We start from the raw sequence: 24,455 nt of genomic DNA on the forward strand, positions 1-24,455 counted from the left end.
TACGCAGTAGCCTACGTCTTCACTGATGTCATAATAATAATAATGGATAACGTATGACGACTGAAGAGTGGGGTGGTTATGGATCTGTAAAATTGGACATGTGAAGGACTCTGAATGTTCTCCCCGTGCAGGCGTGTTTTTTTTGGAACATTCCAAAAACGTGCTAGGTTAATTGCCGACTCCAAATTGTCCATAGGTATGAATGTGAGTGTGAATGGTTGTTTGACTATATGTGCCGTGTGATTGGCTGGTGACCAGTCCAGGGTGTACCCCGCCTGGGATAGGCTCCAGCATCCCCCGCGACCCTCGTGAGGATAAGCGGTAGAAAATGAATGAATGAATATCGCCATCATCTCCTCTGTAACAAATAATACTACAGTTGAAAAGAAAATACAGTAAACCTCGGATATATCGGACTCGGATATATCGGAAATTCGCTCACAACGGACAGATAAAAAAGAACCGATTTTTCTGTAATGCATTTCCAATAAAAATTCATTGCATATATCGGATTTTTTATAACGGATTTCGCCTATTTCGGACAAAATCTCCAGTCCCGTTCCAATGCATTTCCATTAAATTTCCCTCGCATATATCGGATGGCCGCATCGTGGAGCTCCGATTCCCTGAATCGTGACAGGCCGCTATACGACGTCATTTGCAGCGTTTGCAGCGTTGCCTGCGCGTCCAGGTACATTGGAAACATAGTCAAGGAAGTGCCTTTTTATAACGGATAAATCCGATTTACGCATATACCGGATATAAATCCGATATATGCGTAAAACGGACATTTTCCGGTTTACGCATATAACGGATTTCGCTTATATCGGACAAAACCAGTGGGAACAATTGAATCCGATATATTTGAGGTTTACTGTATATAAAATAATGATACTGTATAGTGTAGAATACAATGTTATACATACTTCCTTTTACAATAATAACGTCTGATCCTCAAGGTGCTAGCAGAGAAAACGGATGGCTCTTGGACCAATATAGATGTAGGCTGAGTTCCTATCCGACAGCGATTACTCTGTTAGAAGCTTTTAGTATTTATATGAATAATTGATTATTTGTTCTCGTTAATGATGGTGCTGCTGTATCCATCAGTGTTGGATAAACATATGTTTTTCATATTAGAAAGTAAGTTTGGATCCGGGCCTCTTTAAATCCAGGTCGTAATGGCCAGTTTCCCGTTCCAGATCCATTTTTTCATCTGTTGCAGTTCTGTTGTTGTCTACTGTAGATAAGGGTTGTGAATGTGAGTGTTTTGTTTATCTTACAGTCCACTTGATATGATCTTTAATATTCGTCCACCTGCTTAAGGTCTTTGATGATAAGAACTTAAGAGATTTTTTTTTGGCCCGCCATTTATTATGACTAATATTTTGTCATCTTCTCTTCCAGTCCGACACTTGGCAACGTGTGCTGACTTTCTCTCTCGGCTCCTTGGAGCTCTACTGGAGAGCTTTATGAAAGCTACACTTTGTTTTATCTGATAACACTTTCATCAGCTTCTCCCAAAGAGTCTCACACCATTCTACAACTAAATCCATCTTTTTGTAGATATATGTGTCTCGGAACTCTTCCCCAGGGACGGGAGATTGTGTCGCGTGTTACCCCCGAGGCTTTTTGTCGCGAGGTTATCTTGTTGATCAGTTGTCAGTTAGCTTGTCTAGCTCTGTTAGCAGCAGCATCACTGTTCCAAGTTTGTGTTTTCCAAAGAATCGGTATCTTATGAGTGGATGACGAAGAAATGAATGGCAGACGCAATAAAATTGTCATTCCGTTTATCGGGAACAATCACAGAAACACAAAATTCCAGTACACTTTAGAGCTGGAAATACCAAAAGACAAAGCTGGGTACAACCTCAAAGACGGGATATCCCGTACACAGAGAAACAATCTGGTGTTTGCTATCCAGTGGATTAACGCACTGATTTTTATACCGGGGAAACCAAGCAACCTAAGAGAATAACTACTGTGGATTCTGCACCATTCCCAGCTTTCCCATCAAGGCGTGAGCATGAACTAATGAATCCTGCTCGGATGAGAGGCAAACTGGACAATGCGGTTGTGATCAAGCTTGGGAATATTCACAGGCACAATCGGTATCTCACACCGACATTAGCCACGTTTACATGACAGGTTTTTCGTCTTTCCGAATGACTTTTCCGAAAACATAGTATACATGGAAAGGAATAGTCCAATCTCTTGTCTACATGGGCCGCTATAATCGAACAGAATAGTCAATGGGGCATGTGCAGTAAAACGTAAACATCTTTCCCGAGTTTTTCTTTCACATGTTGGAAGAACTCCGTATTGCCAGTTTTTCGTTCATCCAGTCTTGAAATTTAGTTTGGATCAAAACTTGGATCAAAACAAACTTTCCCCAGCAGTCCAGTGCCGATTTCCATTTTTAAAACTACGTCATATCTGAGCATGCGCTGAAAGAACGAACCCAGGATAAATTTTAATTTAAACAGGAAAAGATCAAATTTCAATCTTGCTAATATTTTATAATTAAACTCGGGACATGTTTTATATACATATATCTTTTCTTTTTAAAGAAAAACTGGACTTGTGAATAAAATATAGAAGGGTTTAGATTCTTTTCCACAGATGGCGGTAATGCACACGAAAGCTGCTTGCCAACCGCCAATAAACACCATTCATTCATTCATTTTCTACCGCTTTTCCTCACGAGGGTCGCTGGAGCCTATCCCAGCTGTCTTCGGGCGTGAGGCGGGGTACACCCTGGACTGGTGGCCAGCCAATCACAGGGCACATATAGACAAACAACCATTCACACTCACACTCATACCTATGAACAATTTGGAGTCACCAATTAACCTAGCATGTTTTTGGAATGTGGGAGGAAACCGGAGTACCCGGAGAAAACCCACGAATGCACGGGGAGAACATGCAAACTCCACACAGAGATGCCCGAGGGTGGAATTGAACCCTGGTCTCCTAGCTGTGAGGTCTGTGTGCTAACCACTAGATCACCGTGCCGCCCCAATAAACACCAGAAGAAGAAAAACCCGACAACGAAGAACGCACCTTGACAACTTTCCGTTTGAGCGGGTACACGATACTTCAATCGGATTGGGGAAAGGAAAATTCCACCCCCGGAATCTGATTATATGTTCATTCGGATTGGCACTTTTCTTTTTTGGAATGAGGTATATACAAAGGTTAATTTTTTTCCGTTTCAGCAAATAAACCAAATGCAATTGGAATATTTGGGTCCATGTGTACGTGGCTAACAGACAATCTGTGATCATGTTCAAGATCAAGAATTGCACATGTAAACGTCCTTGTCACATTGAACCATTATGGTACAGCAGAAACAGCCAGGTTTGGAATCATCCAGGTATAAACTAAGTATAAATAAATAAATAAATGAATAAATACCTCCAGAATGTGGTGGAGGTCCGCACAGTAGAACCACTCCTTGGCCTTCCCGGACTGAAACGGAGCTTCTTCTGTGGGTTTTGAAGTTTTCCAAGTCTGCAAGAGAAAATCAGTCAAATCCAACTTTGTCCTGTTTTCTTGCTGTTACATGCAATGACTCTGTCACACAAGGTTGGGATCTTTTGTTTTTATTCAAGGTCAAACAAAGCGCTGCACAGCTGGCATGGAGACGATGGCAACATTAAATGGCAAGTGTCACCTGGTACGATTCTGTTTAAAAGCCACAATGTTTAGCAAACTAGTATATATTTTGTGTTGAAAGAAATATAACAATGTTAATTGAATGAATACAAAATAGACTTGCGGTAAAAGAATCCTGTTACAATGTTAATGGGACATTTGTAATTAAACTGTCATCGCAGATGTCAAGCTTATCACATTTGTGAGGACACATAATGAGAGCCAAAACGAGCTTGAGGGCTTTTTTTTTCTTGATATTTCCATGCATTAAGGTCCCCGTGGTTTGCAAAGTCACATTCAATACGCCATTTTGGACAGCGCGTCTGCATGTGATGCAGATGCAGAAATAATCTACCACACAGCAGCAGCAAATGTTAACAGCTTTTGTGCGAGATGAAAATAATCAAACAAAGCAACAGCTTCCAAAGGTTCCTCATCATCATTCATTCTAATCGCCATTACCTAACATTAAAAAGATATTTCCAGTATGGTTTTTGACACACACGTTAATATAAACTCCAGATCGCACATGTCAGAAACTAAGTAATACACACATTACATTTGCATATCCACTCTGCATAATAATGTGACTGAGGTGCAAAAATGTCTTGACTTATTATTATTACATATTCCTTCTTGGCATGAGCAGAGGATGAACCTCTCAATTAAGCAACTGATTTGTAATGCAGTACTCACCTCCGAGCACAAGCTACAGTATGTGACTGGATGTGTGCGTGGTCGCCGAAGCCAAGTTCCATACGTACTCTATTTTAAGAATCTATTGTTCTATCTCCATCCAGCCAAACACTTTTTCTACCACTTATCTTGTGCAATATTTCGTATATTAATTTCATGTATACATGGCAGCTAAAATTAGGGAGCAGGGGATTCCCTTGTGGTTTCTAAATGTTTGCACGGATATTCTATGGAAACCAATAGATGATCTCATCATCTGCAGTTGGAAGGCCCTTTGGATGTCCTGCCAAATTTTGGGAAATGACTTTGGCAGCATCTTATGTTGGCAATGCCTGCAGTGAATACAAATTGTATGCTCTCTCAAAACTATATTTTCCATATAAAACAATATCTTCGGCACTATTTTGAGTGAGTGGCCCAACACCAGTCCAAGGTAGACCTGAGTGACTGTCTTCCCTGTCAGGTTTTTGGGTGAGGTTTGAAATAAACTTTTTTTTTTGCAGAAATGGGATCTGACATCCATCATTCACACCATCTGATTGTAATAATAATAATAATAATAATAATAATAATAATAATAACTTGCATTTTGCTATATAGTGCTTTGCAATCATTTGTATCAAAAGTAGAATAATAATAATAATAATAATTAAAAAAGATATATAAAGATATATATAAATAATAATAATAAAAGAATAGAATAAATCATAGTAAAACTGCTAGCGGAAAGACACTACTTTTAAGGTACGATATTCTAGTCTTCTTTGAGATTCTATATTTTAAATAGGTTTTTGCTTATTTTAAACAGACTATAACCAATTTTAGTATTTTTTTCCTTCATTTTGAAAGCAGTGCACTTACTTTCATCTAAAGGCCTGACAGAAGGTTAGATAAAAGCCTCTCCAAAAATGAGTCTATAGAACAAAGTGGACAAGAACAAGAGACCTAAGATCTAAGGTATTGAATTTACTCAGAGAAGAGTATATTTGGTTTTTTTTTTGGCTGACATCAAAGGATTTGTGATTTGTGGTGTGTGTACTTCTCTAAAGCGACTGACTTTTTGGTCCTCATTCAGATAGGCTGAGTGTCGCCGATGCCGACGGCGTACAGACGTAGAAAAACAATACAACTCTGCTCCCTTCCACCTAATCCATTGCCTCTCACCAGCCAAGAAAGCGCAAAAGAAGTATTATGTAGAAGGATTTAGCTGAAAGCATAATTTCCAACATGGCTGTTACCTTCAGACTCAATGGGGAACTGGGATTTTCAGAAGCAATTAAGGACTAAAGGAAATCCCAAATAACACATCAATTAATATTTAAATATAAAGGAAAACAGAGTGACTTTTTACATTTGCAAGAAGAAATTAGAACCACTTTGATACAAATTTTCCATTAGAATCAGTGTAATTTTCAATAAGGAAGAGTCTAACAATGATTAATGGCCAAGCAACAAGTAAAAGTGATGTCCCATCTTAATCCATTAGCATCAATTACAGCAAACCTGCTCTGACATTACAAATAATGTTCCAGATTAGGCAGATGATCACATTCCAGACAGAAATGTGTTCTAAATACCAGCCCTACTCATCATACTTTAGGTGGCCTCCCAAACCGTGACCGGAAGGAACATTAGCATTTTGAACTCATCAACCATGTAGAACCAAATATTTGAAAGGAGGTTGAGTTGGCTTAAATACTGTCACAGTTTCACTGCAGAAAAAAATAAAATAAAATAAAATAAAATTTAATATATATAATAAATAAAATAAAATAATTAATTAATACATATGAAATAGTCTTGAATACAACTGAAAAACTGTATACAGTAAGTACAAGTTCAACGCTATTTCGCAGCTGCTATACTTTTCTAAAAGAACAGCAAAAACAACAACAAAAACTAATAATCTGGAGCACAAACAGCCTGTTTTGAGGTTCGCCCAACTGCTCCCATCTTCTAATGCCACATTATTCTTGCCATAATGAATACGCAACTTCACATTGGTATGAATTATTGGTACGCCGCTTTACATAATCGGTAGTTCGAATCGATTGACACAGTAATCAAGGGCAGGCAAGTATCGAGTAGAAGCGCCCATAAGTTATCCGAGCCTCAGGAGGTGGACAGCCTCAACCCTGGTGAGTAGCATCATCCATCAAAAGTTTGTGACACTGAGAAGAAGAGGCCAAACAATTTGGAGACCAGCCAATTTCAAAGAATAACCTTGGAGGCGTTGTAGTGCATGTAGACACACATACGTAGGTTCTCCACAAAACTCCACTATTTTACCAAATAGTATGTTTATGCTTTTACATAGTACATCATTATGGGCGTATAAGTAGGGCTGAATTAATCACAGTTTTCAAATTAATTAATCATGAATAATCACCATATTCAACTATGTCTGAAATATGACATTTTTTACTGTATTTTAGTAAGAGTAAGATAAATGACAGAGCATGATTGTATATATTTGCATATATTAATGTATTAATACATTTAAATCACGCTAATGTCGGAAAATGTAACTCTAGTCTCATTAATAGCTGCATAACATTTTAATCCCACTTTAACCATGCTCGGACATTGTACATTTTCAGTGGCACAGGAGTTAAAGGACCAGCCAAACCATGAAAAATAATATGGTACAAAAAGAACATTTTTATCAGGAAAACTGAACAAAACAATTTAAAAAAGCAAAACATGGAAAAAAAATGAGCAAAGATCAAACTTATTCATGATAATGTAATACTAATAATAATAACAACAATAATATTATTTTTTTCACCTATAACACAAAGCTGAGATATTTTTTATTTTGAATATTATTATTATTTATTTAAAAATATTATTATTTATTATTATTATTATTTGATATATGTAACTTTTTAGCATATTTGCATGTGTTTTTATAAAAAAATACCAAAAGTGGCCCTTGCATCTTTTTATTTTTCAGTGTGTGGCCCTTGGTGGAAAAAGTTTGAACACCCCCTAGTGGATTTCCTTCCTTTGACTATGACAAGTTCATCCTAAATAACAAAGCATAATCTCATTCAATTGTACAGCTTTAATGACTAAAATAATAATCCAACCAAAGCAATACCTACATAGATGCATAGCACCGACAGAAATAAACAATGTCCGACGCCATCAAAATGGCCACCTTAAATGGCTGCAGATGGGAAATATGAAGCCTTAACCACCTCTCAAATAGATCGTGTACATTTAGAGTTGTAAATGATTGCTTCCATTTTGTACCTGACAGATTTAATGACCTGAGGGTTTATTAGATAAGTAAGTATGTCTTCTGTCTAATCAAAGCCAAATTAGATGGAAAGCTAATTTCGAACCAAAAAGGTCATCTTTAATAGAGATAAATAGGATCAGTCCTGAGACATTATTTTTTTTACAGAAAGCTTGCAAGTGTGTATGTGACGAGCGCGCCACCGAAAGAGAGAACATCTGTTAGGCTGTATAAAATTTTTATTTTTTGTTCTCTTAAATCTCTACAAAGGATGGCATGACATTGTCCTGTAATCGCAGTTGCCCTTTAAATTATTCTCTTCAGCATTCAATCATGCGGCGCAGTTAGTTAAGCTATACCAAGAGTAAAAAAGAAGACGGATGACGCCGGGCCGTAGATGCACTCGATGCTGAAGGCTGCCAAGGTCAGAGCCTAGCAATTGATGAAACTGTCACGGTCATTGTGGAAATTCACCAACAGAATCAAAAATGTGTGGACGAGGCTACCAATACGTCACCGGCCGTATTCGGAACTCGAGAATCAATCCCCAAACGACCAAACCTCAAAATGTAATCGGAGCAGACCATCACTCACTCGCTAATGTCATCATTTACGGCTGTCCAATAATTGGAACACAGAGCACTTATTGACTTCTTCTTCCTCAAGGAATATTAAGAAATGCGGCCGTTCTCATTAAGTATTGCCGTGTAATTTAGTATCAGATACTAAGCCCGACAAAATACTATTTATTGATTTAAATAAGCGACAAAATTTGAAATCTAAGTGTGATTAAAAATCTTCACGCAATAAATACTACGCATCTTTTTTGTTGGTACGATTATTCTCTCCATCGCTGAAATCTCACTAAAGTCTGATTACGTTGAGGGCAGAGGCGTGAGGCGGGGAGTCGTGCATCCTCGTGCAACCTGTCGCACAGCTTGACAGATACTACAGCAATAATAGTGTGGAATTTGGCAGCAGGTTGTGCAGGGGCGTCAAACGTGCAGATGGCAATGTGTACATAATGCGGAGGGGATTCCTCATGACGAAAGTCCCCCGTCTGGATCTTTGAACGATCCGAAATCACAAAAACAACATTGATTCCACGCCTGAGACCAACTGATTTTTGAGTATGATGGTGCAACTCCGACATGTCTAAGACTCTGCCACGCGTACCTGACCACAGCACTAATTACCTGCTGTGGTGTGTCTTGCGGATTTGGTTTTGATCTGCGGGATCTGTTGTGTTAACTCCAATGGATTTTATGCTATGACAGCATATTTTTAGCTACTTCCAGAAATCCACTCAGGAAAGAGCAAGAATTAAAACTCACATGCGAATGTTAGACTGGCCTCTCGGCTTACGATGGTCCCGAAAGCATTGGAAGCAAGGCACTGATACGTTCCGGCATCCTGTTCTTTGCTCAGATGACTGATTCTGAGATTGCCTCCGGATAAGCTGTAGTGAGATCCAGACTTGGGACTGAGTTCCGTGCCGTTAAGTTTCCATCTACAGAAAAAGAGAAAAGACAGAAACATGAAATCATTTATTGGCGGACGGACGGTGCTTTGCAAATGACGAGCGGAGAATGCCATTTGTCTGGGGTGAGGGTGGCCATAATTTGTCCCCCTCCAGCTGTTAATCCCAGCAGCAGCGAACCACTGGTGGCAGTGACTTGTCTTCCAGAAAATAGCTTGCAGATCATCCATCTTTCCAGACAGCAAAGACCGTCACGATGTTTATTCTTGTAAATCATCAGCAAAGAGTGTAATTAACTTTAAATGGCGACAGATTCTGCAATTGCTTTGCATTGATGCACCGTATTTAAATCAACAGATGGGAGAGAAATTGTGTGATTTTAAATAAGTGTTATTGATGGAGCGTAATACACAATAGCGCTGCAGCAATTAATCAAAAAATTGATGTTTAATCGATTATCCATATGATCAACATTTTGGTGTTCGATTAATCGTTATGCTGTATGAATACAAATTGGAAATATAAATTTGAATTTTTTTGTAAAGTCTAGGCTTTTGTCTAGGCTCCTCCTACTTACTGTATTTTTCGCAAACAAGTCCTTCATGTGTCTTCCGTACGGCCAACATCTTCTTACGTTTTGCCGGTGTTGGGTTTGGATAAAATTTATTTAATATAATTTAAAAATATATTTTTACACATGCAACCCCGCATATCTAATTACTGCTTCGACAAAACAAGATAGCTTTGACTTGGCAAATCAGCCCAATTTCTGACATGTTGTGGCCCAAAGCACTAACTGCTTGATATTAATTTGGCCCAACAATTGATTTATTGTTGGAATGTGAATCTGTACTGAATCATCATTTCACATCAGTCGAAGTTGATTTCCACGTCAAACTGTTGAACTTACCACACACATGTCTTTTAATTGAGAACACGCGTGACACAATAGTCTTTCACGGCCATGAATCTCCAGAGACGGATTACAACACAAAATATGAAGGCGCCTGAGGAATGGTGGCTGTTTTCTCACAGCAGTACTGCGACAATTCACACACAACCAAAATAGAACAAACAAAAGATTGTTTTTCTTCTTTCTTTGTGTGTGTGTGTGTGTGTGTGTTTGTGTGTCCCATGGGATGGGTGAGAGGGGGGCGTTTTGCTTTTTCCAAGAGGAATGGGCAGATAAGGAGTCGATGGCGCTCCAAAGATCTTTTGAAGATGTTTTTCCTTTTTGAAAATGACAATAGTGAAAATATCTTTCTTTAGTCTTAATTACTGCTTTAACCCGAATATAAGATGACCCCTCTTCATATTTCATTAACCATGAAGTACTTCATTGATCACTATTAAATTAGTATTAGCATCATAACTCCCGTATACTACGTACGCCCCAGGGTTTACCTTTCCGGTCCTGGATTGGCCAGCGAGGCGCAACCAAGACATAAGGCAACAAAGGTGATTCCGGAAGCTCTCACTTCAAATCCTCTGCAGGATCCTTGCCTCATTGCTTCAATCCTTCTGTGTTCATCCTATTGAAGCCCCAGTTCATGGTTTATCTGTTATCACTCTTTTAGTTTAGAGTTCACAGACTTTAAAGCAAAATATGTTTCAGAAGGAATCGGACGCCAATAAGATACATTTTTCCCATAAGAAATAATGCAAATTAGGAATGCTCTGACATTTTAGTGTTCAATCTGTTCTCTTAAAGCACTATTCTGGGTATTGAACATATGCTAGAACAGGGGTGGGCAAACTTTTTGACTCGCGGGCCGCATTGATATAACAAAATTTCCGGGGGGGGGGGGGGGCAGACTATATATTTTACACGTAACAGTCCACCTGGTGTTATTGTATCTGTAAAATTGTCATGCAATCTGCTATTATTATTTATTATTTTATATTTATATTTAAATATTTTAAAAATAATAAAATATTATAATAATTTAAATAAAATTAAAATAATAATTATTATATTATTATTATGTAAAATATGCAAATATAACAATATTATTATATATAATTAATATAATAATTAGCATCAATATAATACATATAATAATCATAATAGTTATAATAATAATATAATAATTATTATTTACATTTTTATTATTATTATGTGCTTGTGTCTCTTTTTTCAGGAGCACTTTGTAAACAACAGACCATGTCAAACAACGAAATTGATACAACCATCAAAAGGTTGGCTCAGGCCATGATGCCAGGTTGTATGTTGAGTTTAAATTAAATACTTTTGAAAGATTGGGCGGGCCGTATTCAAACACTTGGCGGGCCGGATGTGGCCTCCGGGCCGTAGTTTGCCCACCCCTGTGCTAGAACGTCGTGGTGTTCTTTTTTTGCATTGGCAAAAACGTTATTTTGATCCAGTGACTGAGCGTCCAAAGCAATGTTAGAGTGTATCTCATTAGAGTTTGCATCAATACCCTGCTGGTTTGCATGAATAAACCTTGAGACCCTGAACATAAGACTGATTAGAACAAAAAAAATAAACATTAAACTCTAAGTTTTTTACACAGCTCATTAAAATTTGAGATCATTTGACTGAGAATTTTTGGAACAAAACTATATCGCTCATATTAGTCAAAGCTTTTTCTTCTATCTTAATTACCAGACAATGAGAATCCTTTGAAGAGTGCCTCTGTGTCTTTGCGATTAAAAGACAATTAGCTGGAAAGTGTGTTTGAAAAGTGTAAAACTTATTGTATTCCAGTTTAAATCAAAATTGGCATCGTCTAACGCCAGGTTATTTAAAGCGATGAGGTCCTTGTAGTGTGTCATAACATTGAGTATATCAAGCAGGGTAAGCTATGTTATCTAATAACTCCATTTAAGGTGATTTATGCTGGCAAGCCGACCTCAACAGCAGCTCCACCTGCTTTATGTAATCACGTACCACGCCATGTATGCGGGATCATAAATACCACACCACCTGCCGTATTAGGCTCGATACTGTTTGTTTTGTTAACCCCGATGCCTTGATTTGTATTAAACAAACAACATAAACGTCATTAAAATATGAATAATTTACTGTGGCCAGGTGGATTGGTGTTATACGGTTTTCATTAAAGATGCACATTTTTTTTCAAACTGATACTAATAGGAAGCTGATACCGATTTTTTTTTTTTAATTTCGATTTAGCTGTACTTTGTGCACACTTGACTCAAACAAAGTTGGATTTGACAAAGAGTTCCTGTCAGGGGCGTTACTAGATTCTGAGGACAGGGGGGGCTTAGCTCCCTGGAGATGCACAGCATATGAATTAATGTAGTAGACATTCAAAAAAATCCAAAAATCAAATATTGAACAAGAACCGGGATATAAATTTCCCACTTTTGGACAGATTTAGTAGAGATACTCAATTGTTTTAGGCCACCATTAAATGTACACAAGTACACACAATCTACACTGCAAAACCGCTGCTTAAGCTCTGCAACCATTCTGTCCAGTGGACAGTGATCAATGATATAATAATCATTATTATATTATTAACTAGCCTATTATTATTACTATCATCATTATTCTTCTTCTGATTATTACTACTACTACTACTAGTAGTAGTAGTAGTAGGCTAGTATTAGCCTGCTTATTGGCTTGCTTATTAACCTGCTACACCTGCTTATTTGTCAGAGATTTTTTTTGTAAAAAAAAATAAATAAATAAAAAATTGTAAAAAATTATTATATAAAATATTATTTTTTTTTATTTTTTTATTTTTAAATTTTTTTTTTATTTTTTTAAATTATTTAGGGGGGCTCAAAAACATTTTAAGGGGCTGAAGCAGATCGCTTTGGCTGTCGGGTTGCGTCTGGCAGTCGAGGATAAATAAAGCCGAGCATTCGCACACTCACCGATAGACTGGAGATGGGCTTGCCTGTGCTTCACAGCTGAACACGACCTCTCTGTTTTTCTCCAGAGATTCCACGGGGTACACGATGCTGCCAGGCTGCTTGGTGAAGACGGGACTCTGCAGGACCGTGCTCACTGAAAGACAAATACAAAAAAAATAAAAATAAATACACAACAAGTCAGACAATGTACATGGAGTTAATGTAACCTCAAAATAATAACATTTTAGGCTGTGGAGTAACATGTATTTCTAGTCAAATATGCAGTAAACAAAGGCTCTCACTGAATGAAACAGCCTCGACAATGAGTGGTAGCCATTACACGTGTTTTGCGCTTGAAGTGATTGTCAGTCGTCGTCTTTCCAACACATTGCACACAATGTGTGCAAACTCAGAGTGTGGTCTTTAGCGATGATTTATGTTGGTCAGTGATGATATTATCATACGTTGGCATCTCTTCTCAAGGGAGGGAGGATGTGAGAGTTGACTTCTACATTTGAGTGCTTCTGAAGGACAGATTCGATTGGCCAAAATGTGTTGGTTGTGAATTTGTTTGGTTTGGACAAGGTTGCCAGGTTTTGCATAATGTGTGTCTGGAATATGCAGAAGTCACTTGCTTTTAAATACGTTTCACTTTACTTTACAGTCCTTATGTGAGACAAGAACTCACAGGTTTTTCTCCTTTTTGTGCATTCTAAAGATACGGGATGTATTGGCATCTCCAAAAACCACCACCAACTAAATGTGACGTGCATATTAACTAAGATGCAGCGACATTGTTATTATTATTGTTTAGGGATCGACCGATATGTTTTTTTTCTGGCCGATGATGATTTTTTTCCATCACCCTGAGCCGATTTTGCTTGGGCCGATATTTGTGACCGATACTGCTTTTGCTTCCTCAATTTATATGAAAAAATTACAATGATAACAAATATTGCAGGTCTCAAGTTTTAAATCAAGCGGTGAAAACATATATCGGCGAACCCACGCGCGTATTGGCCGATACCGATTCAAGTAAAGAACTCAAATATCGGCTCGATATATCGGGTCAGTCGATCCTTATTATTGTTGCTATTCACGTTCTTACGTCAAAGAACTGTTACTGGTGTAGTGACATCTCACCACATCGCACCGGCTACCTTCTAGCTCAGGGGTGGGCAAACTACGGCCCGGGGGCCACATCCGGCCCGCCAAGTGTTTGAATACGGCCCGCCCAATCTTTCCAAAGTATTTCATTTAAACTCAACATACAACCTGGCATCATGGCCTGAGCCAACCTTTTGATGGTTGTATCAATTTCGTTTTTTGACATGGTCTGTTGTTTACAAAGTGCTCCTGAAAAAAGGGACACAAGCACATAATAATAATAATAATAATAATTATTATTATTATTAGATTATTATAATTATTATTAGAACTATTATGATTATTATAATTATTATATTAATGCTAATTATTATATTAATTATATATAATATTATTGTCATATTTGCATATTTTACATAATAATAATATAATAATAATTATTTTAATTTTATTGTAATTATTATAATATTTTATTATTTTTAAAATATTTAAATATAAATATAAAATAATAAATAATAATAGCAGATTGCATGACAATTTTACAGATACAATAATACCAGGTGGACTGTTACGTGTAAAATATATAGCCCCCCCCCCCCCGTAAATTTTGTCATATCAATGCGGCCCGCGAGTCAAAAAGTTTGCCCACCCCTGTTCTAGCTGGTTAGCGACTGGTTTCATCACACATATACATATTGGAGCTGCCGCCACCGCTACTGGGTTTTTGTGTAGAAAGTTAACACTTTAATGTTGTGTTCCTTTCTGTGCTGCTATGTGAAAATCAATGAGCCCAGGAAGTAAGTTCCGTTAATGCTTAAAATGACTAAAATACATAATTATTACATGTTATCGTGAATGTGCCTGTTACTACATGGTCTTGGAAGTTTTCATAGCAGGCTTTCTGGGCAGAATATATATCTTTAGTACTGTGTTCACGTCTCACATAAGGATTGATGGTTTTCCTTTAAAACCCAACTGAATTAGTTATTCTTGGTTAGCCTTTTCATACAAAAGCTGTGTTTTTTTTAAGTGGAAAATGATGCAAGTCAGTGGCATGTCCAAAGCAATTGCAGAAACAAGCTGTGTCCTGTATTCCCCCCTCCCACCCCCATCATTGTGGGGAAAAAACGAGACCAAAATGGTAAACAATAGCTGTTGAAAACAGGCAAGGTGATCCATTAATTCTCATCTATAATATGAATGTACTTTATTCAATGAAAAAGTCATATTATTGTTATTCCTAGCTCTTTTTTTAGAGCTCTTTTCCATTCCAAAGCCGAGAGGGAGTGGGGGGGGGATTATCTGATCAGCCCTGAGTCACATTTCACTCCAGCAGATACAAATTAATTTATAACCTTTATTTTATGTGATTGACATTCTGCTGCTCTCTGTTAAAATAAACTTAGCAAAGATCCAGCGGTGTTCATCTTCGTGACGAAAAATATAACTTAAAAAATCAGAACGGGTTGGAATAATTTTCCATCATAATTGTGTGAATTTGACTCCGATAGTCCGAGATCTCAAAAAAACTGTCTTGGGACCCCCAGGTTTGGGAAAGACTGTTCATTATGGGAGAGGATAGATGGGGGATGCTGATAGTAAATATGCTGGCAATAGCATTTTTTTTGTACACAAACTGACTTCATATGCAATCCATACGTGGCCCCATTTGCCCTCAGCTCATACCACCCTGTCCAGCACCCCCTTAAGATGGGGTTTAATGGTAAACCACAAACAAATAACACAAACTTATTGCATTTTTCTCCATTATGAATGCATTAAAGGTTCCAAATGATGTATAATGAATTCATCATTTACATCCAAAGTTCATGAGTGACCCCGGCTTTGTTCCTGCAGGGCACTTCCTTTTCATGCACATCACAAGAGGATCTTTCAACATGTAGGTGTACTAAATTCTTGTTAAAAAGAAGGAAGTAGGTCGCTGTTCAATCCTAACTGTAACATACACAGGTGCTGGCACCAGGCTTCCTCACACATCTGCGACAGGCTGATTTTTTTTTTTTTTTTGTTCTCACTGTAACAACATTGCTCATTTGCATTTCCCTCAGCAGGAAAAAAAAACGTCAGCTCAAACCAGCAGGTTAGCACCGTAGGGACTCTGCCTACATTATTTATGTATTTATTTTTACACCTCAAATATGTAAAGCTATACGCAAACGGGTGACGTATGGTCAGGGGAGGTAAAGCCTCACCCACACCCCCTGACCGTTGAAGGTTCTGCTTCACCTGTCAGGATTAAAAATAAAAAAAAAAACACATACGTGACCATTGAATTGTATTTTCTTTTGATTGAAAAACTTCTCAAATTTTTTTGAAGTAAAAATCGCTGAATTTTGCATTTTGCATTTTATACAGAGCAGAAACTTAGACTAGATTAGACTCAACGTTTGTGTTTGTTGGCATGCAACCAATAATACAATATTCCATAGAATCCTACAGAAGCATTACACAGCCTGTGTAATGTAAGTGTGACATATTCATTCTTGCTAGTCAGACAATTAAATCCATAAAAATGTCACAGGGGAGGCGCTTGTCAGTACTCCCCTCAACCTGAAGGCTTGGGGGCGTAAGTTAGCTGGAAGACACATGTCACTGCATTCTTCCACGGAGAGGAAAAGCTGCTACTTTTTTTGACAGCACCACCAGCAAGAGTGAGATTGCTAGATTTAGCAAAGTCGAATCCCAAAAATATATTTTTATGCTCTGCTGAATGATTCAATACATTCGTCTTATTTATTTGTCTTATTTCAAAAGAAGGTAATCCGATTTTACAACAAAGTATCAGAAATGTTAAGAAAAGGTAAGGGGTCCCCAACCTTTTTTTGCACCACGGACCGGTGTGATGTGGGTCTTTTTTCACGGAACGGCATATATATATATTTTTTTTTCAGTTCATTTATTTTTTTTTATATACATATATTTTCAGTTAATTAAATGAAATAAATAAATGGGACTACGAAGTACTGTGAAATGATCATGCTTGTTGCGTTTGCTTATGTTTTTTAGTCATAAGGCGGAATATTAACAGCATTGGTAACCATTCATATCTTTACTGTCTTAACAGTGTGAATCTTACCTTGTCTCAGTGATTGTGTCACTATGAGAACCCATAACAGAACCTTTGCAACTGGCTGGAGATGACATTTTTGTCCATTAAAAATTGATATTCAAAGATTAAACCAGTTTAAATTGAATGTGTAGTATCTTGTTAAGATGCTTATTTTCAAACATGGACAATTTGGTCAACAAATTAAACTTGTCCTCGCGTGATGTAATTAGTATTCCAAAAACTAGTATTTGTGTATGCAGTACACAAACCTAGCAATATAATTGGGTAATTCCAATGAGCATTGTTGTTTGGAACAAACAAAAACCATTGCTGCCAGACTTTGTGTGTAGTTCACTGTCTATCAGTGTTCTTCTGCCAACATCATACGCCATGCTATAAATCCACAGTGCATGGCAAATGAGGAGGCTAGCGCTGATGTTTACTGCAGTTCCATCACAGACGTTATGCTTTAACACAGCAAAGACAAACTAGTAAGGAGACATGCTGGGAGGTTTCACCCTCTGATTACAGTATCGTTCAAACATCTCTTTTTTTCCTATTTGCACCAATTCCCAAGACATGCGACAAACAGGTATACAAGTCTCAGCACGTATGATGCAACACCATCAGTGATTGCAGAATTGCTTGGCACAACACAACCAGCAGGAGACATGCCGCGGGGAAATAATGCCATGATAGCGCTTCGTTCTATACGTTCAATGCATACGCACCCACAGGACTATGTGATACTCTTCTTTATTGTATCTCTGATGGCGCTTGGATTCATACAAAAAGTAAAGGACTGATGAGGGATTGAGAAAGCCATGAAAGGATTATATACTGTGAGCACATTAGAGTAAAAAAATGCGGAAATGGCGGCAACACTTCTGCTGCTACAGGGCTCGACAATAACCATGTACCGATGGCCCGGGGCAAGTCAAAACAAAATTCGGGCAAGTAAATATTCCCATCGGGCAAGTGCACATTAGCATGCCGTACTGCCAAGAGTTTTTTTTAAAGCGGTTCTTGTTGGGTGTTGGTAAAACACGGACTGCGTAATTCCGATGGTAATTTGCAAACCAATCCTTGCAAATCTTGAAATGGACCAATCAGAATCGTTTATTTAGACAATCCACGTTTTACCCACACCCGTTCTTGTTCGCGATCAACCAATCAGCGATCGTTTTACTAGGAAAACATCTATCATGGCGTCCCTGCCAACATCGTCTAATTCTTCAACAACTTCTGAAGGAAAACAGCAAAAAGTGATGAAACAGTTCCTCCTAAACAAGTATTTTATTAGCGGTTAGCAAATCAAATGATGGCACAGGTGAGTGAATCACATTGCTGTGACAATTTGAAGTGGTCACAATGAAACACCACCCATTAGATCCAATACCAAGTGCTGATTTTGCACAAGCTACAAAACCTAGCAGTTCAATTTCTCTGTGTATTTTTCTCACCTTTGCTTCACAAATTATTGTTTGACCATTGAGCTTTTTTTCTGGATTAAAAACACTTTACTAGTACACAAATGTGTCTATTCAATAATGTTTCATTGTGGTGCACAACTTATAAATATCACTGCTTACTACGACTACGATGTGTAAGGTAGCATGTCTGAAAATTTGTGTAGATGTATGTTAAATACATCTCCACAAATTTTTAGACATTCCTCCAAATACAATGCATCAGTACTATTATCTGATGAATTATCAGCATATATTGATATATGATATCATTATGGCACTTTTACATTACTTTTACTTTTACATTTTACATGGGGCAAGTTCGGGCAAGTAGTTCTCACCTTAAGGATTCCCCATGGGCAAGTCATTTTTGTTTTTAACGTAGAGCCCTGTGCTAACAGCCCAATTTTGTTTCTGCTGCTTCGACATGCAAATAACCGATAAACAATTCCACACAGTGGACCTAATTAACCTATGCCAGTTATCATTTGGTATATGAGACCAGACAGCAACTTTTCAGATGTTAACATCTGGAATGGATCCTCATTGTAAATGAACCCAGCTATTTTAGTCATGTGATCAAATGTATTGGACCATGTGCCCAGATGTGTCATTCTGCATTACTTATTCAACTTATTTAATTTAAATAGCACTGAATGTCTCAGTTTCAGATTGGGTAGGATATGTTTTCCTTGTGTATCGTGTATTTTGAGGTGAAAACAACATGAACGCCAGATAGCTGTATACGCGTGTCAATAGCCACGTATACATGGACCCAAATATTTCAATTCCATTCGGGTTATTTGCTCAAATGGAAAGAATGTAACCTTTGTATACACCTCATTCCGAAAGAAAAGTGCCAATCCGAATGAATATATAATCGGATTTACGGGGGGTGGAATATTCCTTTCCCCAATCCGATTGAGGTATCTTGTACCCGCTCAGACTGCGTTCCCAGTTTCTTTGTGGTGTTTTTCTTCTTCTGTTGTTTATTGGCGGTTGGCAAGCAGCTTTCGTGTACATAAGCGCCATCTGTGGAACACAATCTAAACCCTTCTATACGCCATTCACAAGTCCGGTTTTATTAAAAAAGAAAATACATATCTATATAAAACATGTGCCGAGCTTAATTATAAAATATTAGCAAGATTGAACTTTATCTTTTCCTGTTCCCGGGTGCGTTCTTTCAGCGAATGCTGAGATATGACGTAACATGCAGCTCGAGACGTTGTTCGATTTAAAAAAATGGAGGCGAGCAATCGGCACTGGACTGCTGTGGAAAGTCTGTTTTTGATTCAAACTAAATTTCAAGACTGGACAAACGAAAAACTGGAAATACGGAGTTATTCCAACAAGTGAAAAAAAAAAACTCGAAGAAGTCGGTATCACGTGATGTTTGTGTTTACGTTTTACTGTGCATGCCCCATTGACTATTCTGGTTGATTATAGCGTCGCATGTAGACACGCGATTGGAATATTCCTTTCCATGTATACCATTGCTTTCGGAAAGGCCATTCGGAAAGATTCAATTCGGAAAGAGAAAAACTCCTCATGTAAACGTGGCTAATGAGCGAAGATGGAAAATCACTGAATGCTGAATCATGAATGTGCAGACTGGTCACCAGTCAATCAAAGCGCCCACCCTGTACAGACAAGCAATTTGACCATCAGTGAGAAACCGGGAACTGAACCAAAACACACCATCGCTGACATTGCCCATGCCTAAAGTTTGGCCAAAATGATCTTCAAAGTTAATGTCCAAACATATTGGCGAATAGAGATCTGTCGCACTAGTTAAAAAGGCATTTGAGCCCTTTGGGAGGATGCCCAGTCTCTTGTTTCCTGTCATACCTTAAAGTGCTGCAAACAGTCCCGCCGATGTGCTTTTAAAGTCCCTCAATTAGCATTCCCCTCTCATTAAAATAAGTCCACAAGCTGTTGCAAATCAGCTTTAATAGTGTGGGAAGTACTACCCTTCTTGTTGTGCACACGTCGAGTGACAGTCACATTAATCTTTCATTTCTTTGGGACAGCCGAGAGCTCGAAAGAGAGAAGCATTGTCACAAAAGTAGCTTTGAAATACAGACTGAATCCACACATGCACATGGCGTGGCATGCATTACTTGTGCTCATACTCAACAACAAGGTGATTTCAGCTGATTTTATTCCAAGTAAATATGAATAAAACATGCATTGATATGCATATCAAAAGGAAGAGTTGACAAAGCAAATCAAAGACAAACAAAGATGTAGGGCCAGTGGAAAAGCAAGAGAACAGGCCTTTCTCTTCAACCTGCTCTGAATCCCTAACACCGCCAATTAGCCGGGGCTCGACAGGGAGGCCATCTGGGGATGTCTTTTGCCCCTACCCTCCTCAACATAATTGCTTCTCCTGAGGAAGAACAGGTGAGTGCACCTACAGACATCAGTGAGACATACGCTTCAATTTTATCAACAACACCTGAGCTCTCACTAATGCTGCCATCAACAAGACCTCAACCTGAATGAAAGCATTAATAAGCTGGGGGAAAATTGTTAATAAGCTGATGGGTCAAATTGCATAACTGTAGCGGGTACAGTAAACAAAATATGAAGTTGGTTAACTGTTTTGCAAAAAAAAAAAAAAACACTTATGTTTCTACATAAGGACATAATGAAGTCAACACAAATGGAGGTGCTATTGACTACAGCCTTATGCACCTGGGGCCATGGGGTCTGCCCAGCTGGCAGCGTGGCTCAGGTGGTCTGACTCTGGCAGGCGTACCCCAGGCTGCTCACCCGGTGGAATGACAGAGGTCAATGTTCATCCTGTCAGTGTAAAATGGCCTGAAGAGATCGGGGCACCGCCATGAGAGGGGACCTTGACATACCAGGCCATCTGACATGCACATCAACCTAAGAAATGCCCTTCACGGGACGTGAGCACGATTATGCAGACACATCATGAGTGCATCAGTTGGGCATTGGCGGGTGGTCAGGGCCAGCAAAGCTTTCTCTGCTGGCCAAAACACATCAGAAGTACTGACCAACATTTACAACTTAAATTGTAGTATTTGTTCCGTTAAATTGTGTTAATGTATTCCCAACTGGTACTACTACTATTATCTTTATTTCATGCCTTTTGGCTGCACTGCATCCAGTCGGTCTACGTCAGGGGTGGGCAAACTACGGCCCGGGGGCCACATGCGGCCCGCCAAGTGTTTGAATACGGCCCGCCCAATCTTTCCAAAGTATTTAATTTAAACTCAACATACAACCTGGCATCATGGCCTGAGCCAACCTTTTGATGGTTGTATCAATTTCGTTTTTTGACATGGTCTGTTGTTTACAAAGTACTCCTGAAAAAGGGACACAAGCACATAATAATAATAATAATAATTATTATTATTAGATTATTATAATTATTATTAGAACTATTATGATTATTATAATTATTATATTAATGCTAATTATTATATTAATTATATATAATATTATTGTTATATTTGCATATTTTACATAATAATAATATAATAATTATTATTTTAATTTTATTGTAATTATTATAATATTTTATTATTTTTAAAATATTTAAATATAAATATAAAATAATAAATAATAATAGCAGATTGCATGACAATTTTACAGATACAATAATACCAGGTGGACTGTTACGTGTAAAATATATAGTCTGCCCCCCCCCCCCCCCCCCGTAAATTTTGTCGTATCAATGCGGCCCGCGAGTCAAAAAGTTTGCCCACCCCTGGTCTACGTGTTTGTCTAACCAAATTCCATCTTGTGGCCATGTCAATCTTATCTGCCCAAGAGACATCTGACTCAGTTATGCTGGTAAATGTCACATAAAGGGGACCTATTATGCTTTTTCCATTTTTCTGACCTATGAATGTAGTTACAATGTTCTATTATTGTGTTAAATGATGCCAAAGTTTCAGATAATGAGGTTTGCGCATTTGGAAGTGAGCCCTGAAAGAAATTTGGGATTGCTCAAAACGCTCGCTTTCCAAAAGTGTGGTAAAACTGCCCCTTTGTGATGTCACAGAAGGGCGGACTTCCTTATATGGTCCATAGTTGGGAAGCACTTTGGGCATGTGACCAATCACAACGGAGTGGGCATGCCCAGAGGCGGGTCGTGGGTGGAATAAATTCAAACAGGAAGCACAAATCAAAGGAAATACAGGTGCAGATTCTGCAAAATGTTTTCTGTGCGGGTTATTGTGTGTAGCTGCTCTACAGGACACCACAACTCAATACAAAGGGTCGAAAAATGAGTTTTAAAATCTATCAGCTGTTTCTTTAACTAATCCGATTTCACATTCGCTTCACAGGCCCACAATAACGTCAGTATTTTCCGTGCTCTGATTGGCTGATCGAAGAAAAACAAAGCAAAGTTGGGCAAGCTGAAAGTAAACAACAGAAGACAAAGACTCAATAGCGCTTTCCACACAATGGCTGAAATTTACTTGGTGTCAAACATTCTTAAAAATCCATTTCAAAGTGGATTTTTCGGGAAAACTAAACAGGTGAATCAAGTCTGAGGTATCTAGCTTTCTCAGGTCGGGGAAAAGGTTGGCTCGCCACTTCCTAGCAGTGCTCCAGACCAGTGCTATCATGTTAGTGGTGAGTGTGATATGCAATTCTTAAAGTGTAACGTTATTATATAATATTGATTCTGAACCGCTCCAGACAATGTTGTACAATAGCGTTTTGTAGTTTGGAGTGTTTAGAGAAGATGTATTGGAAGATAAGACGGTTAAGTGGGTTTCCTGCTTTTGAAATAATGCTATTCATTCCCGATTCTGTCACGCCACATATTGTAATATTGCTTTTTTGTATATTATTGATGGTTTGTGTAGTGAAAGCGTTGGTGTGAAGTGGTGGATTAGGTGCTTAACTCCCTACTGAAGTCTCAGGTACTAAATTCACGGCTTATCATTGCATGTTAGACAGTACTTCTTGCAGCATTTAGGAGCACTCATGCTTTGCCAAATGCTACACATGCAGAGTGTACAGTTTTCAAAGACAATACCAATTCTGACTTAGTAGACCGATTTCTGTGTTTGTTACAGATTATTCATGAGTGCTATATTTAATCTAAATGATGAATCATCTAAATTTACAAACATGTATCTCTCTGAATGCACTTTTTGTTTTCCAATTGCATCTGTTAGTGTCAGCGCTGTGCACGATGGATGAATTATGGATGAAGACATCCTGCAGCCACCCTACACCGCGAGCTAACAGTGAGCTAATCATTGAGTCAACCCTGTCAACACTATGCCGTGTGCTGATGGTCAATGTGTACTTGCAATGGCTTCTATACTGGATCAATTGAAAACAAATCATACATTTTAAAGATGCAACCAGCAGTGATATGCAATGTATAAAAAAGTTGATCAAAATCTTGATGGACGATAATAAATTATTTCTGATAAACACAATTATTGTCAACATTTTGAGACGATGTGTTCATTAATGTAACAATAATTTTGCATAAAATTGTGACAATACTATAAGAAGCAATCAAATTTAATTTCTCAAGAGTTTAATTTAATTGTAATTGGAAGTCAAGAGCTTTTAAATAAAAAAATAAACAACATAATTAAACAAAATATGCCCAAATTGCAAAAATTGCACTTAAATCCCGCCTGCACATGTCAATATATCGAGTAATTCATTGATGTATTGATTATCATGACAAACCTAAAGCTAAGCTAAAGCCAAACAAGGTCAAGAAAGGGCATGTGCAATCCAAAGCATATTCCTGTACAGATATTGTACATTTGCAATGCTGACTCATCATTTCAGCAAAAATCTAGCCCAATCTATGTAATTCTACACTGCTTCCTGGAAAGGGGAGCTGATCGCTGATGATGTTGACAAGTGCTG

At 38.1% G+C, this 24,455-nt stretch overlaps 1 protein-coding gene across 2 annotated transcripts in view; it reads right to left on the reverse strand.

The window, feature by feature from the left end:
- The window catches only part of LOC131107250 (contactin-4-like), a 122,242-nt gene that overhangs the window by 79,046 nt on the left and 18,741 nt on the right, over positions 1 to 24,455 (reverse strand). For both annotated transcript variants that reach the window (XM_058057228.1, XM_058057146.1), the window contains exons 3-5: positions 12,945 to 13,077; positions 8,932 to 9,107; positions 3,418 to 3,513 (exon numbers count right to left, since the gene is read on the reverse strand). In XM_058057228.1, the coding sequence (XP_057913211.1) occupies positions 3,418 to 3,513; positions 8,932 to 9,107; positions 12,945 to 13,077 (405 nt within the window). The remainder of the gene's footprint in view (positions 1 to 3,417; positions 3,514 to 8,931; positions 9,108 to 12,944; positions 13,078 to 24,455) is intronic.

The sequence above is a fragment of the Doryrhamphus excisus genome, chromosome 1 (genome assembly GCF_030265055.1).
Source record: "Doryrhamphus excisus isolate RoL2022-K1 chromosome 1, RoL_Dexc_1.0, whole genome shotgun sequence".
Classification (NCBI taxonomy): domain Eukaryota; kingdom Metazoa; phylum Chordata; class Actinopteri; order Syngnathiformes; family Syngnathidae; genus Doryrhamphus; species Doryrhamphus excisus.